General features: G+C 50.5%; 1 protein-coding gene across 4 annotated transcripts in view; it reads right to left on the minus strand.

Moving 5' to 3' along the window:
- The window catches only part of Jade2 (jade family PHD finger 2), a 49,440-nt gene that overhangs the window by 20,279 nt on the left and 3,774 nt on the right, over positions 1-25,387 (minus strand). For 3 of the 4 annotated variants that reach the window (XM_036195592.1, XM_036195590.1, XM_036195591.1), the window contains exons 2-4: positions 19,169-19,226; positions 16,329-16,423; positions 3,126-3,283 (exon numbers count right to left, since the gene is read on the minus strand). In XM_036195592.1, the coding sequence (XP_036051485.1) occupies positions 3,126-3,283; positions 16,329-16,423; positions 19,169-19,226 (311 nt within the window). Of the gene's footprint in view, positions 1-3,125; positions 3,284-16,328; positions 16,424-19,168; positions 19,231-24,994; positions 25,079-25,387 lie in introns of all 4 variants that reach the window. The other variant, XM_036195593.1, reaches the window with a different exon arrangement.

Here is a 25,387-nt window from a genome sequence, read left to right on the forward strand (position 1 = left end):
ATGAGAAGCCCTCATCGGAGTCTTAGGTGACAATGATGGCGGGTCTCTCCTCCCACGCCAAGTAGATGATTCCAAATAGAAGCCAATGCTACGCCCTCAGTCCAACCAAATGCTGCTGCCTTTCCCAAGAAACTGCCACTCCAAATGAACATCTCTTAAAAGCACAGCCTATAATTCTGTCACAGTCCAGCTTTGTGTGTGCCCCAAGCATATACGCTTAGTGGAGCGTTTGAGCATCCCTGTCTAAACAGCCACCGACTGCCATAACACCAGTCACACCTGCTTGCTTCACTGGTACCACCTGGCCGGCCCTCTGGGGAGCCAGAGCTGAGAGACACGCTCGAGCCAGAGCCTCTCCCACCAGGTGTGGACTGACCTGACCCTGAGCCAAGGTCTCACCCTCAGACACAGCTGACGGCTGGACGGGGTAGAACGAAAGCTTTAGACCAGCAGGGGAGAGCAGAGCCTGTATTCCAGAGAAGACCAACACCAGAGATGGGGTTTGCCCAGGACCAAGTCTAAAGGGACAGTGCAAACCCTCAGGGGCAGATTTCGGCCCCTGAGGCGGGCAGAACTACTCAAAGGCCAGGGTGGGGCAGAGGAGTCAGGCTGGGCCAGTATCTGGGGGACAGGGGTCAGAGTATGCCTAATGTTCTCACTCTAGGCCTCACAGGGACAGCCCAGGGTTTGTTACTGTGCTCTGTCATTTCCTGGACCAGCGGCCTATTAGGCCCTATAGGAAATTCCCCAGAGTTTCCCAACTTCCTCATCTGTAAAATGGGGACAGTACTATGAACCCTGCAAGTGTGAATGATGGCGAGAAGATGGCCTGGGAGGCTCTCAGTGTCCCCCAAGGCAGCAGCCACAAAGGCTTCTAGGAGGCTATATAGTGGGGAGGCACCTAGGCAGGTGGTAGCACTGATCTCGGGGAGACTGGGAAGGAGGGGTGTGGTGAACCCCAAGGACACATGTGCCCACCTCAGTACATCTTCCCTTGAGTGTAGGGAGGCTCTGAATATCTTAACTTATGGCAGTCATGCACACTGGTAAGAATGTTGTGGATGGGGTCGAGAGATGGCTCAGGGGTTAAGAGCACTGACTGCTTCTCCAAGGGACCCGGGTTCAGTTCCCAGCACATACATGGTGGCTAAACACCACCTGTAACTCTTAATTCCAAGAGGATCCAACACCTCTTGGCCTCTGTGGGCACACACTGGGAAAACACCCATACACATAAAATAAATAAAGTTCTTTTTAAAAAGGAAAAAGATTACATAGTTTTATATATATATATATATATAATATTGTATGTCCTTGGATATATAGTAAGTTCAAGGTTGGCCTGGGACATGCGACCACGTCTCAAAAAAAAAAAAAAAGAGGCCAGGACAGCTGGCCTCTCTCCATGTCATTAGATAAAATATCCTACAGAGACCGAATGAAGCCAAGCCACCAAGGAGTAGAAGCAACTGCAAAAAACTGTCATTCATGCTAGTAGATGTTCCCAGAAGCACCTGACGCTGTCATCAAGTAGAGAGGTCAGGACTTGCTTCTCTGTTCTGTGCCTAGCCTGTCCCTCTTCAGCCCCCTGGCCTTGGCACATGCGGTGACAGCTTAGCATGAGGATTCTCATTTAATCCTGATGCCCACATCATCAGGTGGTCACTCATATTGGTATCATCCCCGTTTCACAGAGGAGCACACTGCCTCAGAGAAGTCAGGTCAAGGTTCTCCTGACTGACAAGGTCAGGACACTAAACTCACTATGATCTTGGCCCAAGTTACAGGCCCTAGAAGGGATATGGATACTAAGAAAGGATTGATCCACCCCCCCCACTCGATCCACTCACCCATCCATCTATCCATCCACCAACCCATTCATCTATCCATCCACCCACCCACCCACCTATCCATTCACCAATCTATCTACCCACCCACCCACCCACCCATTGTATGTTCCCAGGCATTCCGGATGATTCTCAGAGGGCCCCAGATGCTAATGTCACTGGAGGAAAGGCCTTCCCACTCCCAGTCCCTCAGAGTACCTGGGTTGGTCTGAGTATCCCTTGTCTGCAATCCTAGCACAGGGCTTGGATGAAACAGGCTCTTCACATGTGGTTGCCAGGAAGCCATGTGCCAATGTCGAAGGAGGGGACAGCTGTGACCTTTGCCCTGACCTTCATCTACTTGGCCTCCAAAGTAAAAGCCACAAAGCTATCGAGCCCAGGAAAGGGCATTATTAACACAAACTGCCCAACTCAGGTGAGCTGTCGGGACAGGGAGGCTAGGCCACCAGTCCCCTCAGGTTCAGAATCAAACACCTGAGCACAGTCTATTATAGTTTAAGGCAAGACCATATGTGGTTACATCCCGGCAAGAGTCTCTGCCCACAAGACCAGCAGGTTACAAAGCCCTTGAGGATTCTACTTTGACCCAGTAAGACCTACTGGACAGACTTCTCAGTGGGTGACACCAGCGAGTGCTTCCTAGGTCTCTAGTGGGTGATGGACACCAGGATTCTCCCTCTAAGAACTTCTTCAAAGGGTAGTTTAAAAGAACTTCAGACCATGGCTTATTCTCATTGTAAGGGATGGTCAAAAGTCTGTAGACTTCCCTGGCCCGCTCTGTCTGATGTGCAGAATGGCAACATTCCAACCCTAGCCATTTCTATAACATCTGCTGTACACAGGTCCCACTTGAGTCTTTGGGCATGCACTATTCACTTCACCTTCTCCAACCACAAGGAAAACAATCATCACCCTTACTTCAGAAACAAGAGAAACGAGACCCAGAAAGATTACATTTCTGGCTCAAGGTCCTATTGAAGGCAAAAGGCAATTTGAACCAAGGTAATTTGGCTTCAGAGCTGAGTTCAAGCCCAAAGCCTCCTAGGTCTCTATCCCTATCAGTATTTCTAGGTGTGTGTGTGTGTGTGTGTGTGTGTGTGTGTGTGTGTGTGTGTGTGTGTGTGTGTGGTGGTGTTGTTGTTGTTTTTATCTGGAAAGAGAATTAACCACCAACAGAGACAGGATGGGAAGGAATTTCAGAACTGGTAGCTCTCTCACCAAAACCAGCCTCCCCTCCATGCCCTCACCCAATGGTCCTAGCCTGGCCACCTGGCTCACCTCACCACAGGCTCTGGCATGGCCTCCGCTCCGGCAGGTACCTGCACACCTTTCTCCCATTCTTGCCGCCATGGGTCCGCCAAGATGTAGTAGTCATCCGGGCTGAGCTGGTACGAATCTGGGATCTTCATGGCTGTGATCAAGTCTGTCCGGAAAACCTGGAAGAGGTGACAGTGTTCTAAGTCTTCATGTTGCCCCAGAGAGGCCGGCTTTGTAGACCAGGCGAGCACGCAAATAAGGTAGCACAAAAAAGTAGGCCAGAGAAAAGGCCAGGCAGGTCGGTAACAGACCTTGCCGCCATGCCTGATGTTTAGTATCTGGAACCCACAGGTAAAAGGAAAGATTCTTGCAAACTGTCCTCTGCCTTACAGTACAGAGAAATAGAGAATAGAGAAAGAAATCCAGGACTGGTAGGTCCCTCACCAAAAACACAGCCGCCCCCGCAACCCCAGACCGGACGGATGGTCTTAACCTGGCCTCCTGGCTCCTGTGGCCAGCCAGCCAGATACACACACACACACAAACAGAAACTCCAAAGAGTAGAAAGGTCACCTGTGAACACAATACTACTGCTATGTGAATGTTCTGGGACTTTCCTCTGGAGGTTTAAAACTGTGCTACAGATCTGCACTCAGAGGCACAAGCGTATGTATACCATGAGACACCAGAGGACCTGGGCTTTCTCCGAAGAGTAAAGCAAGAGGCTGGGGCTTGGGGCAGCTCAATGAGAAGTTGCCATGAACTGTGCCTTCCCACGGCAGCATGGCTCTAGCAGCATCCTTCACTGGTATGTGGTGGGGGAGACGACCTTGGCTTCCATCATTGCTAAGCCTGTCTTGAATTCCCACCAAGCCATGTTTTGGGGTTTCCTCGGCCACCCATCTGCTCCCTCACTAGGAAAACTATTCTTCAAACTGTTCTATCTGTTGCCCCCGATCTCTACTCCGGTAACCTCTGAACCCTGTCTCAGCTGGTAGCGGCAAAGCCTCCCGCCTCTGCACTCCACCCCCAAAGGATTGCTGTGGAATACAGTGGTATCTCTAGACACCATGCGACTTACTCAAGTCACAACATTCCCAGCGGTCATCACTTGAGAATCACAAGTTAAGGACGAGCTTATATCAATGAGAGGGGAAAACCACTTCAAGGTCGCTCCAGGCCTCCAGGCCTAAGCCCCGCCTTCCACCCCAGCCTTTCTGCCCAGTCTCCCACTGCTGAAGTGTAAGCCGTGGGGCTCAGTCAGTTCAACTTGGCCCTCAGGAGGCTTTTGACAAACCCGTTCAGCTGGAACCCACTGTCTGCAGGGGCCAGCTCACTGGCTGTGTGCCCCTCATGGCATCGAGGACCATAACCACAGGAAAACAGCTGAATGGGTTCATCAATGAACCTAGAAGCCACATCTCACAGAATCTAATTAATATCTGCATCTAGCTGGAGAGGGCGCTGACTTGAAAAAGGTCAAGTTTCTTGAAGACTCTATTTGCCAATATAATTTAATTGTTAAGACTAACACCCTAACATTTAATTAGGGTGCCAGTGTGAAAAAATTAAAACCAGATTAGATTAAATGCTAATTAAACAGAAGATGGAATGGGTCTAGGATTTCACAGCCCTGGTAATTTGCATATCTTATTAGCAAACAGCAAGAGAGCTAAGACAAGAGTGTAAGCTGGGCGCTGGCACTTTGGAGAGGCCTGCTTTAAGCTGGTGAGAGGTTTTCCCCGCTGGGGCTTCTGGAGGCTCCGTGGCAAAGCAGTGCTGTGATTGGGTTATTTCCCTAGGGGTTTCAACACAGGATCTAGTACAACCAGGGTCTGGACCGATACAGAACTCCTGCAAACTTCTCAGCTGTGGGATATCCCAGGCAGTTCTGATGCCACAGGGACTTACTGAACTGCCCCATCCAGAAATCAACCTCTAAAGAGGCAATGTGGTTAGAAATACCCTGCTGGGACATGGCTGAGGTCCCAGGACTGGGGAGGCTGAGGCAGGACTGTCCGTTTTCCAGAGTGAGTTCCAGGCCAGCCAGAACCACACAGGGAGACGTCCTCAGCATCAACAAAAAGCTGGCGATGTGGCTAAGTTGCTTGCCTAATGGAGCCCTGGGTCTTGATCTCCAGCACCACGTAGAAATGAGTGGGGTGGGACATGCTTCTATTTCAGCATTGCAGGTGAGGATGGAGGCAGGAGAGTCAGTTCAAGGCCATCCTCCTCTACAAGGTTCAAGGCCAGGATGGACTACCGGAGACCTTGACTCAAAACTAAAAGCACTCTGCCATTTGCTCATCCTGACCTCTACCTAACGATCAACTCCGGGACTGCAGGACACTTTTCCAGCCAGCCCCAGTCACTTTCTAATTATTTACACACAGAAGCTGACTGCTTCACCCGTGTGACGTTTCCTGTCCTCTGTCCTGCCACACAGGCCTGCTGTCGGGTGTTCTCAGGGCCTGAACACAGGAACTTTACAAGGGCTGTGAACAAACAGGAGAGAGACGCAAACCAGAGAGACGGCAGGGGCCGAGACCCTCAACCACACAGACCCCCATGAGGCTTCCTTAGAGCCTGATGTCTCAGGGCCAGTGACCCCGTGCAGCATTTGGGTGACCAGAGTAGCAGGTCATACCGGCAGAGAGACAGCCCTGACTTCAGACTCCAGAGTCCTCAGAACAGGAAGGGATCTGGGGCTCAACTTGGGTCCTTCAGCACCATAGGCCAAATTCTAAGACAAGTCTAAGTTTTCTTCCTGTCACTAAAGAATGGGTGACAGGACACTAGTGGCCTTTTTAGGTAGAACTCGGGGAAACTCCAAAAATAACATTGCTCTCATCAGTCACCTGATAAGAGCAGGTACAGTGACAGCCTAACAGTTGTGCTTAAAAAATATTTTTAGGGGGCTGGAGAGATGGCTCAGGAGTTAAGAGCACTGGCTGCTCTTCCAGAGGACAAGGGTTCAATTCTCAGCACCTACATGGCAGCTCACAACTGTCTGTAATTCCAGTTCCAGGGGACCTGACACCCTCACAGACATACATGCAGGCAAAACACCGATACAAATAAAATTAATAAATAAATTATAAAAAAGTATTTTCAGCAGGGATGTAGCTCAGTAGGTAGAGTACGCACCTGTATACCTACAGGCTTGGGTTCATTTCCCAGCACCAAACCCCAGCGTAGTGATGGAGCACACCTGTAAACTAAGCACTCCAGAGGTGGAGGCAGGAAGATTAGAAGTTCAAGGTCAGGCAAGGAAGGTGGCCCAGAAAGCAAAAGCAATTTTCCACACAGGCCTGATGACCTGCCTTCAATTCCCACAGCCACAACGGAAGGAGAGAAGTGACTCACAGAGGTTATCCTCTGACCTCCACGTGCATGGGGTGGCTCGGATGGGCCTGGTGTGTGTACATGTACACACGCACACACGCACACAATTCACTAACACACACAGTTCAAGGTCATCCTCAGCTACATAGGGGGCTATGTGAGACCCCATGGAAGGTTTTGAGACAGAATCTCCTTACGTGGCTAAAACTAATTTCAGCTTCAAAATCCTCCTGCCTTAGCCTCTCAAATTCCTGATTTGTGGCTGTGCACCATCAGACTCAGAAAGAGCTGTTCTTATATTCATTATTACACGAAATCCATGAGGTAGGTGGCGGCTCCTCCACCTCCTCCTCCTCCTCCTCCACCACCACCTCCCCGTCCCCTTGGGATGCAGGTGACTGCTCAGTGCTTCTGAATTAGCTTGAAGCCAAATCAGGTGGATTCCCAAAGAAGAATATGCAAATCTGATGGAAGCCTTTACAAGCGCCAAGTCCTGCAGTGGTTTCCCACCGGAGGGCCTGTGTGTGACTACAGCCAACCTCACAGGATCTGCAGTCACCTAGAACACACGGGTGACGCTAGTGAGGGATTCTCTACATTAGGTTAACTGAAGCAGCAGAACCCATGTTAATTTCGGGGGCCACCATTCCACAGGCTGGGGTCCCAGACCGAATGAAAGAGTTCAAAGTGAGTCAGGCATGGTGACACACTCTTTTCATCCCAGCACTCGGGAGGCAGAGGCAGGCGGATCTGCGTGTTCAAGGCCAGCCTGGTCTACAGAGTAAGCTCCAGGACAGCCAGAGCTAAATAGGGAAACCCTGTCTTAGGGAAAAAAATAAAGTTGAACGTGAGCTAGGCACTATCTGTCTTTGCCTCCTCACTACAGGTGCACGGTGACCAGCCACTTCAAGCGTCTGTGGTCATGACTTCCTCACCACAACTGAATTCTCTCTCCCTGAAGTTGCTTTGTCAGGTTATGGCAGCAGGTGGGGTGACTAACGAGGCTTCCCAGACCCTGTGGCTGCACGCCTGTCCTTGTGGTCATCCAAGCACTGTTTCTTCCCCTTAAACTTTATGTGCATTGATGTTTTTGCCATGGGTATCAGATCCTCCGGAACTGGAGTTACAGACAGGTGTGAGCTGCCATCTGGGTGCTGGGAATTGAACCCGGGTCCTCCCAAAGAGCTGTCAGTGCTCTTAACCACTGAGCCATTTCTCCAGCCCAACCCAAGCACTTTTTTTACCCTTTGACATCTCCCTTATCAAAGTAGGGCCAGCATGCTTCATAACCACCCCCACCCCCCCCCCCGCACCTGGCCCTCAGGGGTTCTAGGAAGCTTTGCTTAAAAACAGTCTGCGTATTGGGCTTTGCCTACACTGCCAAAGCCCCTGTTGGAATTGCCTGGGTTTCTGGCACATCTTCCCTGCCAGATGAGCTCAGTGAGGTCTGGCTGGACCAAAAGATGCTGGTCAGTGGTGCACACGGGGCCTGTAGGTGCTGACTCCAGATGTCTGAACATGTCAACACCTCGGTTTCAGTTGCAGGCTACAGCTGGGTGCTTGGTGGCCTTCCCCAGTCAGGTGATACCCGACTCCCAATACGTGGCCTGCTTCCTAACCTACATATTTTTCTGTTTGAACTACCAGAGGTTAGGCTTGGGAAAAGCTTAATGATTTTCCTAAAACTCCTTTGAATAATTTATGAAAACTAAATATAGAATAAAACAGACACCAATGAACAGAAGTCTTGCTGTGGCAAGAAAGTCGAGGGGCTGGAAAACAAGCAATTTTCTTAGAATATGAATGTTTACTACTTTTCTCCTTTGGTTGTCTTTAAAGCTCTGCTGCCTAGCAACCAAGTTCTGCTGAGCTGCTGGGGGACACTGAGTGTAGCTTTCTCTAACCATACAAAGGATGCTCAAAGGCTTCAGACTATCAACCAATCCAATGGCCAGGGGTTCGAAGGCCACCCTAGAAGCAACCAAAGACCTTGCTCTTCCCACACACAAGGGTGGCAACCTGGGGTTTGTGACATGATCATGCCCCACAGTTCCTTTGCATGAGACCACAGGCTACTTATTTTCTGTACCTGCTGCCCAGGAAAGGCTGAAAACAGGTTCCAAGGGAGTATCTACACAGTCGGAGTGACGTCCAAAGACCAATAATGACAATAGGCACCCTTCAAAGTACACTGACACCAGGTTAAGAAGCACAGAAAATTTTCTAGCATGATGTGTGCTCTGTGGCTGAAAACATTTCACCCTGGAAACTCAGTTCTCCGCTTCCTTTTCTTTGGGGCTTGATGACTGAGGAAGTATGGTTACTGAAGAAAGATTTAGCATGGAACATAATTACAAAGGAGCTGGAGGTATAGCTCAGTGGATGGAGCATTTGCTTATTAGCATGCAGGAGTGAGTTTGAGGCCATCCTGGTCTACAGGAGACACTGTTTCAATAAACTGAAGTAAATTAAACCACACACACACACACACACACACACACACACACACACACACACACGGACTTAATGTCAATCTCATGTGATAAGCCACGTAAGACAGGTACTGCATGTACCACGTATGTCCAGCCTTTCCTGTGTCTAATCTGTAGCACCCATCCTCCATATCTAATAACTCCTGAGGAAATGCTTGTGGAATTATGGGTAAATAAAAAAAAAGCAAAACAAAACAACAACAGCAAAACCCCCAAGACTTCCCTGAAGTATGGCTAACTGTGGGAAAGTTCCTATCAGGCAGAGACTGTGGCGGGGGGTGGGGATAGGGTGAGAACCCAGAAATGGGTCCTGAGCACTGTCCCAGATTGGCTTTGGTCAGGACTGACTTCTCCCTACTTCTATCCTTCCTGTCCAAGAAAGCGCTGAGTCTCTGTCCTGAGCCTCATTGTATTTACTCCTTTTTTTTTGAGCTAGGGTCTTAGGTTGGCCTCAAACTTTCTATGCAGCTGAGGAAAATTGTGAACTGTCCATCCTCTTGCCTCTACCCCTTGGGTCCTGGAATTATGGGTATGCACCACATTTTTATGGGGTGTTAGGAATCGAACCCAGGGCTCATGCATGCTAGGCAAGCATTCTACCAACTGACTTACATTGGCATTCTTTGAAACTCATTTTTAAAATATATATATATATATATATATATATATATATTACACACACACACACACACACACACACACACACACATTCATGTGTATGTGCGTGTCTGAGTATATGACCTTTGTGAATAGGGGCCCATGGAGGCCAGAGTGTTAGATGTCCTGGAACTGGGGTTCCAGGGGGCCGTGAGCTGGGAACCAAACTCAGAAAGAGCAGCCAGTATACCTATTTGCTGAGCCATCTCACCAACCCCGGGAACCTCATTTTAACCAGTGTCTCATGAGTGTCCTATCTTGTCAGAAATAATAACGCTAAGGCACAGTTTGTGTGCCACTTTCCCTACACAGCCCGCCCCCATGTCCGCTCCCCCTATTTCACAGTTGTGGAGACGAAGACCCAGGAGTTAATAAAACACTTGCTTCAGGTCTATCTTCAGCCACACTAGTACTTACCACCCCCCACCCCCAGCTAGTCAGATATTTAGTTCATGTTTTAAGTAATCTTTTCTGGGCTGGAACCTGATACAGTTTCTCAGCCAAGAGCCAATTTACATTGCTTATTAGGTATGTAATCCCAGACAGGGGTTCAGGGAATAGTCACCTCCACCCAGCTCTAGCTTGGAGCTACCACGGAGCCAAGCCGGTCAGGTGCTCAAAACCATTGAAAAACCACTCAACATCTCTTTCTCTTATTTTCATGAGGATAACAGCACTTCCTGCGCTTAAAGAGAATTTATGACACATATTTCCTTTGCAAGACAAGTCCCAGAGGCCAGGAGGCTTTTCCAGCTGGCGAGAAGGAGCTCCATTCTTGCCTGTATGAGAAGTGGATCTGGCCCTAACCACCCCCACCCCACAGTGAAGTCTCAGAGAGCAAGTCCCTGGGCCTGAAGGAAGAGCATCTGTACCCCACCCCCACCTGCCTGCCTGGAAATCTGGATCTAATAGGGACGAACAGGGGACGTCTTCAGGGTTCTCCTGTTTTATTTAAGTGTTTGGGCACATGACACTGCGTTGGTTTTGTCTGTTTTGAATCAGGGTCTCCAGACCAGGACCACAGGCTGGTTTCTAACTCGTTATATAGTGGAGGATGATGACCTTGGATATTTGATCCTCCTGCCTCCACTTCCTGAATGCACCACTATGCCCAGTGTACTCAGTGCTGGGGATTAAACCTAGGGCTTAGTGCATACTATGTGGTCATTCTAACTATACTCCCAGGCCATCATTGGTTTGTTTGCTTGTCTTTACACAGGGTCTCACGTAGCCCAGGCTAGCTTGGAACTTGTGTATGGGCAAGAATGACTTTGAATTTCTCATTTATTTATATATGTGTGTGGAAGGGGTCTAAGTGTGCTGTGGCACTTGTGTAGAGGACAGGGAACATTCTGGTCTTGGTTCTCTCCTTCCACTGTGACTCAGGTGGTCAGGTTTACTTGGCAGACACTTTTACCTGCTAAGCCATATTGATGGCCTCATGGGCCTGAACTTTGACACTACCTGCCATTGTAACATGTATGAGGTGCTGAAGGTCAAACTCAGGACCTCATGCGTGTCAGAGAGACGCTTTACCAACTGAGCTGCATCCCCAGCCCTCATCGCATACAGACTATCTTATTCCAAACACCTGGGCGTCATCTCTGCACCTCCAGGATTATTTTCTGGTTTTGACCCAATGAATTGGCTGTATCACCTTTTCTTGGGGCAGAGCTGATCTTTTGTGTGGTTCTCAGCAAAGCTGCAATGCTGGGACAGGGGGTGTCCTCACACAGCTTTTTAGGACACATCTGGGGACATCCTACTGCTGACTGCAGAGGGTGTTCTCACTGTCTCAGCCAGACCCTCTGTGGACATGGAGCGGGACTGTGCCAAGGCCCCGTTCGCTCCTCTAGGGACATTCACTCCTCAGCAGAGCCCTCAGAGGGGTGGACTGTAGGACTCCCAACTCCTGCCTTCTCTCTCTTCTGGAACCTTCTTCTGTGAGGGTTTGAATGAAAATGGCCCCCACAGGCACGCCTATTTGCATGTTTGGTTCCTAGGTGGTGGACTGTTTAGAAAGGATCAGGAGGTGCAGCCTTGCTGGAGGAGGCTTGTCCCTAGGGATGGGCCTGGAGGTGTCAAAAGCCCACACAAGGCCCAGTCTCTCTGCCATGTTGGTAGATGAGGGCCCTCGGCTCCTGTCCTGTGCTGCCTGCCACCAGGCTTCCTACACCATGACTAACCCTCTGAAACTGTAAGGAAGCCCCCAATTAAAATGCTTCCTATTGTAAAGCCTGGCGGTGGTGGCGCACGCCTTTAATCCCAGCACTCGGGAGGCAGAGACACGTGGATCTTTGTGAGTTCGTGGCCACCCTGGTCTACAGAGTGAATTCCAGGAAAGGCTCCAAAGCTACACAGAGAAACCCTGTCTCAAAAAAAAAAAAGCTTCCTATTATAAATTGCCCAGGTCATAATGTCTCTTCACAGCAGAAGAGTAACTAAAACACCATCCCATGGGTTCCACAAGTCAGGAAAAGACAGCCAGATCCCCAGAAAAGGGTCCGGGCAGAGGTCTCCAGACACTGATCTTGAGGCTCAGAGAGAGGAGTTACTTGCCAAGGGTTCTAGAACTTTCAGAGGCAAAGCAGCAGACACATTTCCTGAAGGAGCCACATCTAGCCTTGCTCCCAGACAACCTCGGATCTTGCCAATCAGCAGAGGCTCGCTGACTGACTTCTGCAGGTGTTACTTCCTGAAGTACAGCTTCCCACCTCCAGGGGAAATCCCCACTGCTTGGCCTGCCCTTTAGCCCCAGGCAAGAGGAGAATACCAAACAGGGGGCAGGCTTCCAGGTCTCTCCCAGAACCATCCTTGGCACCCAGGTAGCCCCGTCCATTGCAAGTGTGTGTGTGTGTGTGGGGGGGGGGTGTGTGTGGACAATTTGACACTGGCAGGCGCGGGTGGAGTACAGGAAGGCCTCCTTACTGGCCCTCAATTAGATACTGTCTGCCACTTAAGAAGTTTGCTAGGATCAGGAAGCCTGGACTCCTGATCTTGGGGAAAATTAAGGCCAAGCTCTCAGCTTGTTCCCCCACAGGAAGGCTCTTAACTACCTGAGAGGCTCTTACCTAAGTACTAGCATCTACCTAGGGATAGACTGCTGGTGTTAGAGTATCAAAGATGAGCTTGGGCTGCAACTTACATCAGACTCTATGAAATTGAAATCCACAAAAGAAGAAGCAGTAAGATGTCAACATTATCGGGCAAGAGAGCAAAAGCCAGAACTCTTAAGATTGTAGCAGAATTTACACAGTACCAGTCCCTCACTCAGCCTGGGGTTCCCCTCTCTCTGAATTTAAGGTCCAAGGGACAGATTTCAGCTTTGTGGGCACCCCACAGACAGGCCAATGAGAAGAAGACTGAGATCTTGGTTCAATCCCTACCTTTTCTTCCATGGCCTAAAGGCAGCCTCCAACTCAGCCTGGAACTCCCCTCTCCCCTCAGCTCAGGGAGAGGCCCTGGTAAAGAGCCTTAAGGAAAAGATGGCTTCAGCCCTGTCCAGGGTCCTGACTCTTGGCCAGTGCTCTTTGGCCCTGGACCATGTCGGTGTGAAGAGCACCCCAGTCAGGCAAGGCAGGGTGTATCTGTTTTCTCTAAACCTACCCCCAGCCATTTTACAGTTCACTACATTTCCACTACGAGTTCAATGCTAAGCACTGTGGTTCCTCAAGTTCCCTACTTCACTACAGGACACACAGGAATAAAAACAGGGAATGAACCATAGCTTCCTCAGCTCTACAGCCACCAGAGGGGGGCGGTTTCTGCACCCCTCTGCCACAGTCAGTGAGAGCAGAGTGTGATCAGCTTGGCAGTTATCCCACAAGGCACCGGGCAGATGGGGCTCCCAAGAACCTCTTTTGTTAGGGTGCCTGGAACCTTTGCCTCCTAAGCCAGGCTCACTAGCAAGGCCCTCTGCTTCCAGTTCATTCACCAGAGCATGCTCACACTCCTGCAGCCAAGTCCCAGCTTTTCTCTCCGCCCGCTCACGGGCCAAAGCATTTGGAAGCATTCATTGATGCTTTCTCCTCTGCCCCACCATAACTCAGAATTTATACCGGCCACGGCTCAACCCTCTCACTCAGAGAGGATGAGGAAAACCTCTCAGGCTGCTCTCCAGCTTGCTGTGGGAGGAAAGGCTTGGCTGCAGCTCAAGGCAGGGAAGATTCTTCAGCCCTCCTGGGTGGATGTCACGGCCACCTGCAGGGGCTCCTGGTCTGGGCCCAGGCCATGCACAGCTAGTCCCCAGAAGGCGCCTTTACAGAGGTTCAAGTCTATTTTTAGGTACAAAGCCTCTGGGCTGGAAAACCCAAAAGGCAGGGGAATTTTCTGTCCCCATGCAAATTGTTCTTTCGTCTCAGCCTTGCTGACACCTGTTTCCTCCAAAGGCTGATCCCAGCCAGTTTATAGAAGGCGTCCCATCCCCCACGAGCTTGGAGGGGGTGGGGCAGGGGAAGAGATGGCTCCCTCAGGAGTTTCCCATCTCATGCCAATACCCAGAACCACAGGGAAGCTGGAGACAAGAGGGGTTCTCAGAGTCCTATAAGAACATGGTAGTTCCTGCCTCCCAGGCCCAGGGGGCCAAGTAAAGGTGACTACAATGTTATTCACTCCATGAAGCAGCAGAGCCTTCCATGAATCCACCCATTTTTTTGTTTTTTTTTGTTTTGTTTTTTTGGTTTTTATTTTTTTTGCTTCCCAAACCCTATTTGGGACACTCTGTCCTCCCAAGTAGATAGCTAAGGAGAAGGGTATAGAAGAGCCACAGAGTGCTCTTAGCCCTCAGCCCCAGCATCCAATTCCCTCCTTCATTATAACCCCAGACACCTCCATCCCACTTCCACCAAACCCAGGTTTGGAAGGTATCCGGGCTGGTGAGATGGTCCAGCAAGTAAAGTAAAGGTGTTTGCTGCCAAGCCTAAGGGTCTGAGTCTGATCCTTGGGACCCAAATGGCAGAAAGATCCAATTCCTTCAAGTTGTTCCCTGCCCTCCAGATGCAAGCCATGACATCCACGTGCATTCACGTGTACCTGTGTGTTACACACACACACACACACACACACACACACACACACACACACACTAAACAAACCACTGTAATTCAAAAGGAAGATGGGAGATCACTCTCATAGGAGTCTCAATCCCACCTCCTAAGGGAAGGCTCCTAGAGCAGGACATCCTGGGAAGCAAGGAGTCACTTGTCTAAGTACAAAGCTCTGGGGAAGACCACCTAAGAGCATATAGGATGGCCACCCCAAATACACAACCAGGGGCTGGTAAAATTGGATACCAGATGGTCCTGGTGGAGAGTAACAGGAGAAAAGGGAGGTGAGGCCTGGATAAAGACATGGTCCTGGACCCCACACCAACTACAAAGCAGTTGTACGTGTAAGGACCAGGGTGGAAAAGAACAGCCCTCAAAGTTCTCACAGCCACTTTATTTATTTGTTTCTTTATTTATCTGTGGTTTTCTGAGACAAAGTTTCTCCTTAGCTGTCCTGGAACTCGATTTATAAAACAATCTGGTCTCGAACTAACATTGATCCACCTGCCTCTGCCACCGGAGTGCTGGGATTAAAGGCGTGCGCCACCACATCTGGCTGGCTATAGCAGCCACTTTTATACCAAGGGCCTTTTCTCTGCCCAGGGGCATTGCCAGTGAAGTCCTAAGAAGGAACAGTAAGACCCCTGCATGCAATTTCTCATGGGCCACAGGAAGCAAGGTCTTAATGTCAGTTCAGGAACCTCAAGGACTCCCTCCACAGAAGCCATAAACACACCTCTACTTGCAGATCAAGAGGTAAAGGCATTATTTATTACGCTGGGTCAAAGCAAGGAGGCTTAAAAATGCAGGTACACAAGTAGTATCGTCAGAAGCATACAGCTAACCAGAGGGTTCTGAACACCTACCCTTCTGCCCAGCACCAGCAGACCTCGTTCCCCTTGGCTGTGGGGGGAAGCATCCCCAACCCCCTTGCTCTTTACTACCAACAGCTCTAAACTACTAGTTACACGTGAGCTGCTCCCTCCCACAGTAGCCAGTGGGACCTTCTTTAAAAGATCAGAGTATGCCTGATGTAGTGGGTAGCCATCCCAGCCTTGGCCTGGAAATTCCAACCCCCACTGAGGCTTCGGTCATGGTCACGCCCACAAGGCGGGGCTGAGGGAGGAAGCTGAAGACCCAGGATGGAGAGGAGAGGCCTCTCTTGGTTCCGGGACCCTGGATGCTGGAGGTGGACCGAGCAGAGTTCTCCAGAGAACACCGCCCGACTGCGCCATACCTTTACCAGATCCTACAACCTATCCCTTCATTTGTAAGTGACCCCACAAAATAAACCTCCCTTTTAACTACGTGGAGTGGCCTTAATAATTTCACCAATATGATGTGGTAGCACTTGGGAGGCAGAGGCAGGTGGATCTCTGTGAGGCCTGCCTGGTCTACAGAGCATGTTCCAGGCCAGCCAGGGCGACAGAGAGAGACACACTCTCTCACAACAATAAACACACCAGATTATATCACTGTTTAGGAGCATGCAAAGGCTTCTCTCAGGTGAAGAACGGCTTAGATGCACTGGTTCCCCCAATCATTCCATCCTGCCACACTGGCCACCTTTGGTGTCCTTCACACATCTGCTCAGCCTGTTCTCGCATTCCCCACAGGTGTCTGCTCCAGGCACCTCCCCACCCCAGCCTCATCCTTCCCGGAACCTTACCACCACCGCTCCCTACCTCGGAGGGCTTCTTCTCGTTCTGCCGGGGCCAGCCCGGCTTGGTATTGCCGGGCAGTTTGGAACATCTTGATGCGGATGTGGCTGTCACGTGACCTGCAGAGAGAACACAGGCCATGAAGGGTCCTGGAGGGTCAGAAACAGCACCCAACCACATCAAAGGATGGCAAGTCTCAAGGAGAGCCCTGGATTGTAAGATCAGGAAGTGCGAGGTACTGTCCCTGCTCTGGGCTCCAGCCTTTCCACAGACCAATAGAAATATGAAGGCTCCTTCACTCACCACTGAAAAGGGGCTTAAGAAATCAAAGGCAGTGATCAGCTGGTTCTGTGGCTCCAAAAAAAGCCCCTGGCCCTCTTTGAGATTCTGCTTCCTACTTGGTCAAATGCTAGGACATTCCATGCTGCCCTGTCTCCCGTCTGCCCCATATTAGGTGCATCCCGGCATTCCTGCAGGCCCTACTAGGTTATAGAGGCAGGATAGGGCATAGGAAGTATGAATCTGGGCAGACCCAGAGTCTACCAGGCTAGACCCAAGTTAGCCTCCTACTTCCTGGTCACCACCGGCAAATGATTTGATCCCTGTAAGCCTGGCAGGGGTGGAGGGGGTGATGGTCAGTGTTAACTGCCTTGGTGATAGGCTCTAGAATCACCAGGAGGTAGGTAAGCCTCCAGCATACCTTCAAGGAATTGGCTAACTTCTGGCCAAGCCCCCAAGGGACTATTTTGGCTATTCTGGGTTAAGGAGGAAGACCCACACTAAAGTGGCCAGCACCCCCACCCCTGACACACACACACCCAAAGCTTGAGTCCTAGAATATGTAAAAAGGAGAGAGCAAGCTGAACACCAGCATTCCCCCCGTCTCTCTGTTCCCTTTCTTCTTCTCAACTTGGGACCTGAGCTCCAGACTCTTGTCACTAGGCCCTTCCTGCCATGATAGACTGGACCCTGAACTGTGAGACAAGATGGCCCTTTGTTAAGCTGCTTTCGCCAGGGGGTTTATCCCAGCAACAGGAAAAGAAACTAAGATGGGCTGGCCTTGAACTCATGCTTCTCCTTCGTCAGCCTCCTCAGTGCAGGGATTAGGTATCTGTTCACTCTTCTCTGATGATTTAGAGGAGACCCTCAAAGGTCCAGGTGTCAAAGACTTACTCCTCTGACTAAGGTGAGGGGTGGCAAGCGTTTTTGGGACCTGGAATCTCACAGGGATGGTCACTGGAGCCAATTATTCATGCACTGAAAGTCTCCGAACTGTGAGCTAAGTAACCCTTTCCTTTCCTAAGTTAAGGATTTTACATATTTGATGAGAGTAACAAAAGCTGATTAACAGGAGATACAGGGTGGTCTGGCCTCTAAAGGCTGATCGAAGGATATCACATCTACAGCCTTAGGCTGGTGCACAGGGATTTCTCAACTGGTCTTAACTATAGGGTCCGAGGCCTTTGCTAGACTACAGGGCAATGGGCCTCAGCAAGGACCAAGGGGCTTTCTATTTTTGTTTTAGACAGAGTCTCACTAAACAGCCCTAGCTGACCTGGAACTTGCTATGGAGACCAGGCTGGCCTGGACCTCCCCTCATGGATCCACCTGCCTCAGCTTCCCAGCTCAAGATGCAAGGTTTTTGATGAACATAAGAGTTAGCAGTCATGGGTGGGCACCATAGTGGGAGCCAATGGAGAGGAAGTCACTCCAAGTTCAGGTCCAACCTGCTGCTACTCCAGGGTTCAGATGCCCAGAGGCCCTGTGACTTTGCAGATGTCTTCCCATCTCCTGCACTAGAGTTAGGAGTAAAGCGTGCAGTTCTTGGTTTTAACTAAGCCAGGCGATGTCCAACACTCTGGCCACAGAACCCTAGATGCTGTGACCCCGCTTCTGCTGCAAGGGGATTGAAGTGGGGTAGGCTAGCGCTGAACCCAGAAGACAGTGAATGAGGCCGGAGGCAGGACAGGGCTGGGCCTGTGAATCCTCTGGCTGCCAGGGAAGCTCTAGATAGGGGTTTGGAACTAGCAGGGGCCTTGCAGGTGCCATTAGTTCACTAGGTCTAGAGATACAGGCTCCAGGCTCAGCCTCCCCAAGAGTGTGTCCTCCTTCTCAGAGGGCTTCCATCAAAGTCGTCACTACAAGGTGGGATCTTCCATGAAGACAGAACTCCTTAATCCACCAGACACAGGAAGGTCTGGCTCCTGGTCACCCACCATCCAGGAGGAAAGATCTCACCATACATAAACCCCTTTCTCTGCTTCCAAAATGTCATCTGCTCCTTGACAATGTAGCCTTTCCTCCACTTCTGGACATCCAACCGACACACCCACCCCATATCTAATCTACCTCTGAGAATCCATTGCCAAGATCCCAAGAAAGCTGGGCTTCCGCCAACTTCAGCCAATACTTATAAAACACCTACTATGTGCCAGATTGTAGCAGCTAATGGAGCAGTGAACACAACAGGAATCCTCTGACCAGAGTTTGCCACTGGTTAGGAAGTTACTTATTACAGTATAATAATTAACTAACTATAATAAAGGGCTACAGGCTTCATGCCTTGTTTTGTAGAGACTTTTAAAAGGGTCCCCACTCAACAGGAAGCCAAAGGATTCATGTTTTTTTTTCTTCCATCAGCCAGCAGCAAATGCCCAGAGGGAAGGTGGTCTAGTCCAATCAGAGGAAGACCTACCTAGAGGGCAGGTTGGCAGAATAAAGAAGACGGTGAGGCTCTGGTTAAGTGCAGGGACTGACTATCTCAGAGGCAGAGGAACCTGACCTGGCCTGAGCTGAATAGAGGGCCTGCCAGTGTGTATTATTTAAACGCTGTCCCTGGAGAGCCCCAGGTAGGAAAGCCTTACTATCAGCGGTATCGGAGTTGTCGCTGCTGATGGAGTATTTTCGCCTCTTCTCTTCCATCTGCAACGAAAGGCAAGAAGGGTCATTATCTTCACAGACACCCCAGTCTTTCTGGGAAACACCCCATCAGCTATGTCCTCAATCCACACTTCCACAAAGAGAAAGGGTAAGGGCATGCCTCTTCTTCCAGCCTCATCCTTCCCCAGCCACACGGCCAGTGTTTGTGAAAGGTGGCCCCAGGGAGCTCGGACAAGCAGAAGTCTGCCCGGTGGTGTAAAAAGGACTGCAGGAGACCAGCAGGCACAAACTGAAAGGTGACAATGACCGCCCAAGTCCTGGTTCCCGTTCAGTGAACAGAGCAGATCAGAAAATGCAACCCACTGCAAGTACCTCCTGAGCGCCCCCTGTAGGCAGGAGGGAGAAGAGAAATAATGATTCTTCCAGGACCATGCTCTCAAGGTAAGGCACTAAGGGTTAGCATCACTGAGGCCCAAATCCTGGTGGCTACTGGGGTGTGGAAATGGGGTAGCAGGTCCTTTCTCAGATAAAATTCAATCCTACTTTATCTCAACTGCACCATCTAACTTTTAAGGCACTAAAGCTGGCTCCCTCACATGGCCCCCACAACCTCATCCACGGTGCTTACAGCTTGGTGAGCTGTAAGATACAGGCCCATTTACAGAAGACACTTGCCTCATTCCACTACCAACTGGCTGAATGGAGATGAGCACTGAACCCCAAGGTCTGAGGTTTGATCCCCAAGGTGACCCTGAGCTCTTTTTGTGCAGAGACTCTGCTTCAACTTGGAAAGCTCTACCTATCCACTTCTCCCTCAGGTCTTGCAAAAGCCTGAATGGCAGAGTCTGCTTGGAGGTCACCAGGAGTGATTTAATACCGGCTCAGGTCAGGGTGCATCCTCCACCATCCCATTCAGTCCTAGAATGGCCTCACCACAGCCAAGGACATGGAGGGAGTACTTGATCTTGGGGGGTGGCCCCTGCCCCTCACTGTGTGCCCCACACCCACCGTCCTCTATCTCTAGCCAGTTCTTGTCAAAGTATGGGGTGCCACAGAGGCCCTGGAATATCCACTCGCTAAGAGGGGAGGATGATTACTTGGATCTCCGAGCCAACCACGAAGACCTCCCTGCTTTACCCTTGACCTCAGTTAGGAGCCTCTCTTACCCATGGTCCCCCAACAGAATGGGAGGAGCCCGATGGGGCTGCCTGTTGGCTGCCCAGTGTTTCCTAAAGGGTAAGAGACTGAGAGACACCTGGCAGAGCAAGCAACCCAAGAGGCAGAAACAATAAAGACCCCACCCTTTATGGCAGGCAGGGCGGTCCCCTAGCACACACGGACCCCATGGGGCTTTCAGAATAGCTCTTGATTATGGGTGGATATGGCAACTGTCTTGCTCTATCTCTTAAGAGTCTAAAAGATGAGGAAAATGAGGCTCAGGGGTTAACCAAGGCGACAATGTTTGTACCAGACTTAGAAGACCCAATTCCTGACCCTGAGACTTCATGGCCTCTTTGCAGTATAGGGAGCTCAGAACCATGGCCATCATGCCTGTGACATGCAGGGTCTGAGAAAGACTGACTTTAGCCCACATATGGCCCCACCTAGCCCTGCCACTGGTAGGGCAGCGAATTTACCCCTCCAACTCCTCCAACAAGCCTGTCCAGGAATTCTCTCATTTTCATCAAGAGGGTGACAACACTTCCAAACCAGGATCTCCCGTAGCACTAACAGCAAGCGGGCTGGGGGCTGAGGGCAGAGCTCAGTAGTTGTCAGCCGTGTGCTTAGAGCACGCACAAATCCCTGGGTACGACCTCTAGTCCGGGAGGAAGAGGAGCAGGAGCTGTGGATTTAGGAGTGTGGGGTTCAAATCCTACCCCCACCACTCACAAGGCCAGAGGTCTTGGCAAAGACATACTTCCCCCGAGGAGGTGAACTGGATCCGATTTCCCCATACATCTGAATTTAAAATGCTGGCAACTGAGTCAGAATTTGAAGAACACCCTGAAAGGGCCAAATGAAACACATTTGTTGGCTAGTATCAGCTGGCCAGACTGAGCGTGAAGAACTCTGAGGACGGTGGCTGGAGCGCCTCATGGGTGCTAGCTAGTAAACCCGCTAGAATGGAGCACCCTCCTGGGCCCAGCCCTTTGGAAATGGCTGCACACACCCTTCTCATGGTGCGGGTTCTATGCCCAGAGACCAACAGGTGACCTATCATCCTGCAGTCCTACACCCAGCCCCACAATGAGGCAGCCCTTCACAAATCACCTGGCCCACAGGCAAGAAAAGGAACAGACTGCTGTAATCAGGTGGGGGTGATGGAGCTACTCAGTCAGCCTGGCCTCTGGTTTTCCCTCTCTAATGACCCCTCCCAGCTCTCCCCAAGAAAGGTCTGCTCCCACAGATGACTTCAGGGACACATGGTATGTGCTTTTGAAGGAAGTACTTAGTCCTGAAATCCTATCTGTAAAGGAAAAGTCTAGGCAAGAAAGGTCTTTTCTTGCCATTCCTCTGGGTCCGCTGCACTTCCCAAACCACCCCAGGATGGAAACGCACATGGGGAGCTATCCTCTGGGCCATGGGTAACCAGAGTGCCCAACGGAGCAGTAGCCCAAGGCCCCTCCCTGTGCCTTCTCTGCACCACAGTCAACCTCTGGCAAGTCCTGAACATGCCTGTGTTTTCCATCTCCGTTATCATCATCCCACTGGTTCAAGCCCATCTCACCTCTCACCTGGCCCATCTACCTTCATTCCCCCGCTTTCAGACTCCAAACTCCACACAGCAACCAAAGAGATCTGTAAAGCTTAAATCCTGTCACACTGTGCCCCCTGCCCCCCCCCCCCAAAAAAAAACACTTTCACGGGCTTCCAGCTGATCCAAGTCCAAATCCATCTCCTCAGAAGAGCCTACACCAATCCCAACCATGCCGACCTCAGGTTCACAGTGACCTCCTCTTCCTCACTACATCCAGTACAGTAATTCTTCCCTTTTGCAGTAGTGGGGGATTGAACCCAGAACCTCATTCACAAAAGGGAAGAACTCTACCCTGGCCTCTTTTTGTTTTCTCTTCCAAGTCAGAGGTTCTCCATACTTCCAGACCCGGGCACAAGCCGGGTCGGCCGCCTGTCTCAGGTTTTATCCATTACCCTATTTAGGGAAATTAGCTGCCCTGTTGCTCTACGCCTTCAGAGCACCCATCAGTGCATTGAGCTACTTGCCAACTGTCCTTCTTGGGAATGAGTAAAGAGCATGCCTGGCTAGATCCTTGTGTGCACGCCAGGAACTCTCTCACACTGCACCCAGTACAATGGAGAGCACTGAACACACTCTGGGCCCTCCCTCCTGGAGTGTTAGGACCACACAGCCCAGCTGGCCGGCCTGCTGCTGGCAGACACCAACACCCCAGTCCAAGATTCCCTCCTGTTTTCACAGACCTCCTTCCCAGTCTTGACCCTACACATTTTCCAGGCAGCTTTATTTGGTTAGGCTCTTGGCTAATGACCGATGTCAACTCAGTAATAGGGCAGCAATTTGGTGGCAGATGTTTTCTTGGCAGCACAGGCCATCGGCCTTAGTCCCCACTGAAGTTCTGGCCCCAGAACACCACTGCCCAGTGCCAGTCTCTTTTAAAGATGTCTCTGCAAATAAATTCAAATAAACACCCTGGGCCTCCATTAACGCCCTCCCAGCTGACCCTGGGAACAGTGGGTCTTTCAGGCCAGCTACTGAAGCCACTCCCTGGGGCAGTTAAAACACCCCAACCTCCAGTCTCTCCTCTCCAGGGGCCACTAGGCCTGCCTCACACACACAGCAGGATTCCGTCCTCCTTAAAAATGAGGTGGGGGTTGGGGTGGGGTGGGGACCTTCAAGCAGGCAATTTACCATTCCAGACACAATCTCTCCGAGAGAAACAAAAACTCTCCCTGTCTGAGGCAGACCGCGAAGGCGTGTGTGTAATAAGATGCTAATACAATTTAATGATATTTCGGCTGGAAAACCTGTCCTCAGAGCCTCCTTGTGCAGGGAGGGCCAGACATTCAGAAAACAAGAGCTCGCACACTCCTCAACTGCTTCACATGGGGGTCACAGCCCCACTCTTTCCCACCTCTCATTAACGTTAATGCCTTCTCAGGGACAGCAAATGCAGATACAAAAAGTGATTCTGTGCACCCAGGGCAGAGGGCTGCTTGCTGTCTGTGACCCTCAACTCTCCTTCTCCAAACCCCAGGGGAACCTGAACCCTCTCCTACCACATCATTGCCTATCTGCTCTTCTAAGTGTCCCAACCAGGATCCAGCATCCAGTGCCTACAGGCACTGTGCAGGCTAGCTCTAGGGACCCAACCAAGGAGATTCAAGAATGTGATGGGTTCTGTCTAACTTATCATTTGACACTTCCTCAACCCTCCCCTCCCCGATACACTCACAGGGCAAAACTCAGTGGACTGTTCCAAATCTAACTGCCCATGGGCACCTGTAGGACACTTCTCATGTCTTCTTCGGAGAAGAGAGCTGGTTTCTGGCCTAGCCTGGAGCCGCCAGCAAAGGTCTCATGGTGCATATAAATGAACTAGATGGCCTTAGTTCATTAAGAGTTAAGATAAGAACTGGCTGATATGGTGTGGGTGCTACCACAGGGGCCTTGCTCTTGCTAGACACGTGCTCAGCCATCAACTACAGCCTCAGTCTTTAACACAATCATTTCCTATGCTCACCTAGCATAGGAATTATTTTCAATACCACTGGCTGATAAATAAATTGAGATCTACAGTGCCTTTGCCATAGCTGGAAACTACATTCAGACCTAGGCTAGCTGGCTCAAGTTTGTAGGTAGGCTTTCAGTTTCTAGGATGGATGGAAGCATTCCAAACTCCAATGGGATTTCTGAATGTGAGCTAAGAGGACTGCAGCCCCAGAACCAACTTCCCATAGTGCCTAAGCTTTGAGCTAAGACCTGCCATTCAAGTGTTTAAGCCACATGATATAGATCCCAAGGGGGGACCTGACAAGTCAAAGTTACCCTCCAACCCCAACCCCAGCCTCGCCTCATCCTACCTAAACATCTGTGAGATCTCCAGACAGCCTGTTGCCCATTCAGTGAAGTATGTGACGGGTGCTTAAGACAACCAACCACCTTCTACTAATAGAAACACTGGTTATAAATAACCAGAACACCCTGCCCACCACCTTAGAGACAGAGGAGTCAGTGTCAAAGGCTTAACTTAGTTATTAAGGTACAATGGGGACCCGGGGAACCACACGCCCACACTGTCAAGGAGAGCTCGATGGCTGGGATCTTTGACAGCCTCTTGGCTAAGAGTCACTGGCCATTTAACCAGGCAATTTGGGGTCGAAGGAAAAGCATGTTGGACAGGAAAACATTTGCTGTATCCAGAGTCCAAATAACCCTGCCCTTAAACACTTCATCTGTTAGAGTGCCGGGGAGACCCTTGGCCAAACAGTTTCAAAACCAACATTCACTGTTAAGACCTGCTACGCAGGGTGAGGACTTCCCTCTACAAGGCATTTGCTGTGGAACCAAATGCTTTTCCACTCAAAACAACAGCCAACAGCACTTGGAACTACGGAGGAGAGGGCTCCAGATCAAACAAACATCCTCCCCACCACCACCACCATGCAAACTTTCTCAATAAATTATTCTCCCGCTTCGGATCAAAGCCTGTTTTTGCAGCCTGTGACCTAAAAAGCAAATAGCCTAAACATGAAAGCCTTCCTCCTTGACTGGGTCAGTTTTATTACTCATTCCTCCCCCCCCTTACAGTTTATTCTTATTTTCCTCCTCTGCTTTAGTGGGTTGCTCTGCGAGTCCCGACCCGCCCAAAGAAGACAGGACAAGAGGACCCGGAGGGTTGGTGTGCTCGCTTGGGGCCCTAAGGGGAAAAAAAGAAATCAGGCGAGGAGAAAAAGAAGTCAGTACCCTGAGAACCCAGGAAACAGGGCCAGGCCCGGTTGGCAGGCCTCTGCCTGGCCTTTCTGCCAAATGTCCTACTGGGAATTTTACCAGTGAGAGGACAGGACACTGGCACTTTAGGGGGAGAACCCACCCCCCAAGCTCGGGTCTGTTTGCAAATATCCATGTTTAAGGGTGCATCCTAACTGTTCTTCCGGGCTCAAAACTCTTCATTTCAAAATGGGGGCCCCGCCCCTCCCTAACCCCTCTGACACTTCTCTGAAAACAA

The sequence above is a fragment of the Onychomys torridus genome, chromosome 8, assembly GCF_903995425.1.
Source record: "Onychomys torridus chromosome 8, mOncTor1.1, whole genome shotgun sequence".
Taxonomy (NCBI): domain Eukaryota; kingdom Metazoa; phylum Chordata; class Mammalia; order Rodentia; family Cricetidae; genus Onychomys; species Onychomys torridus.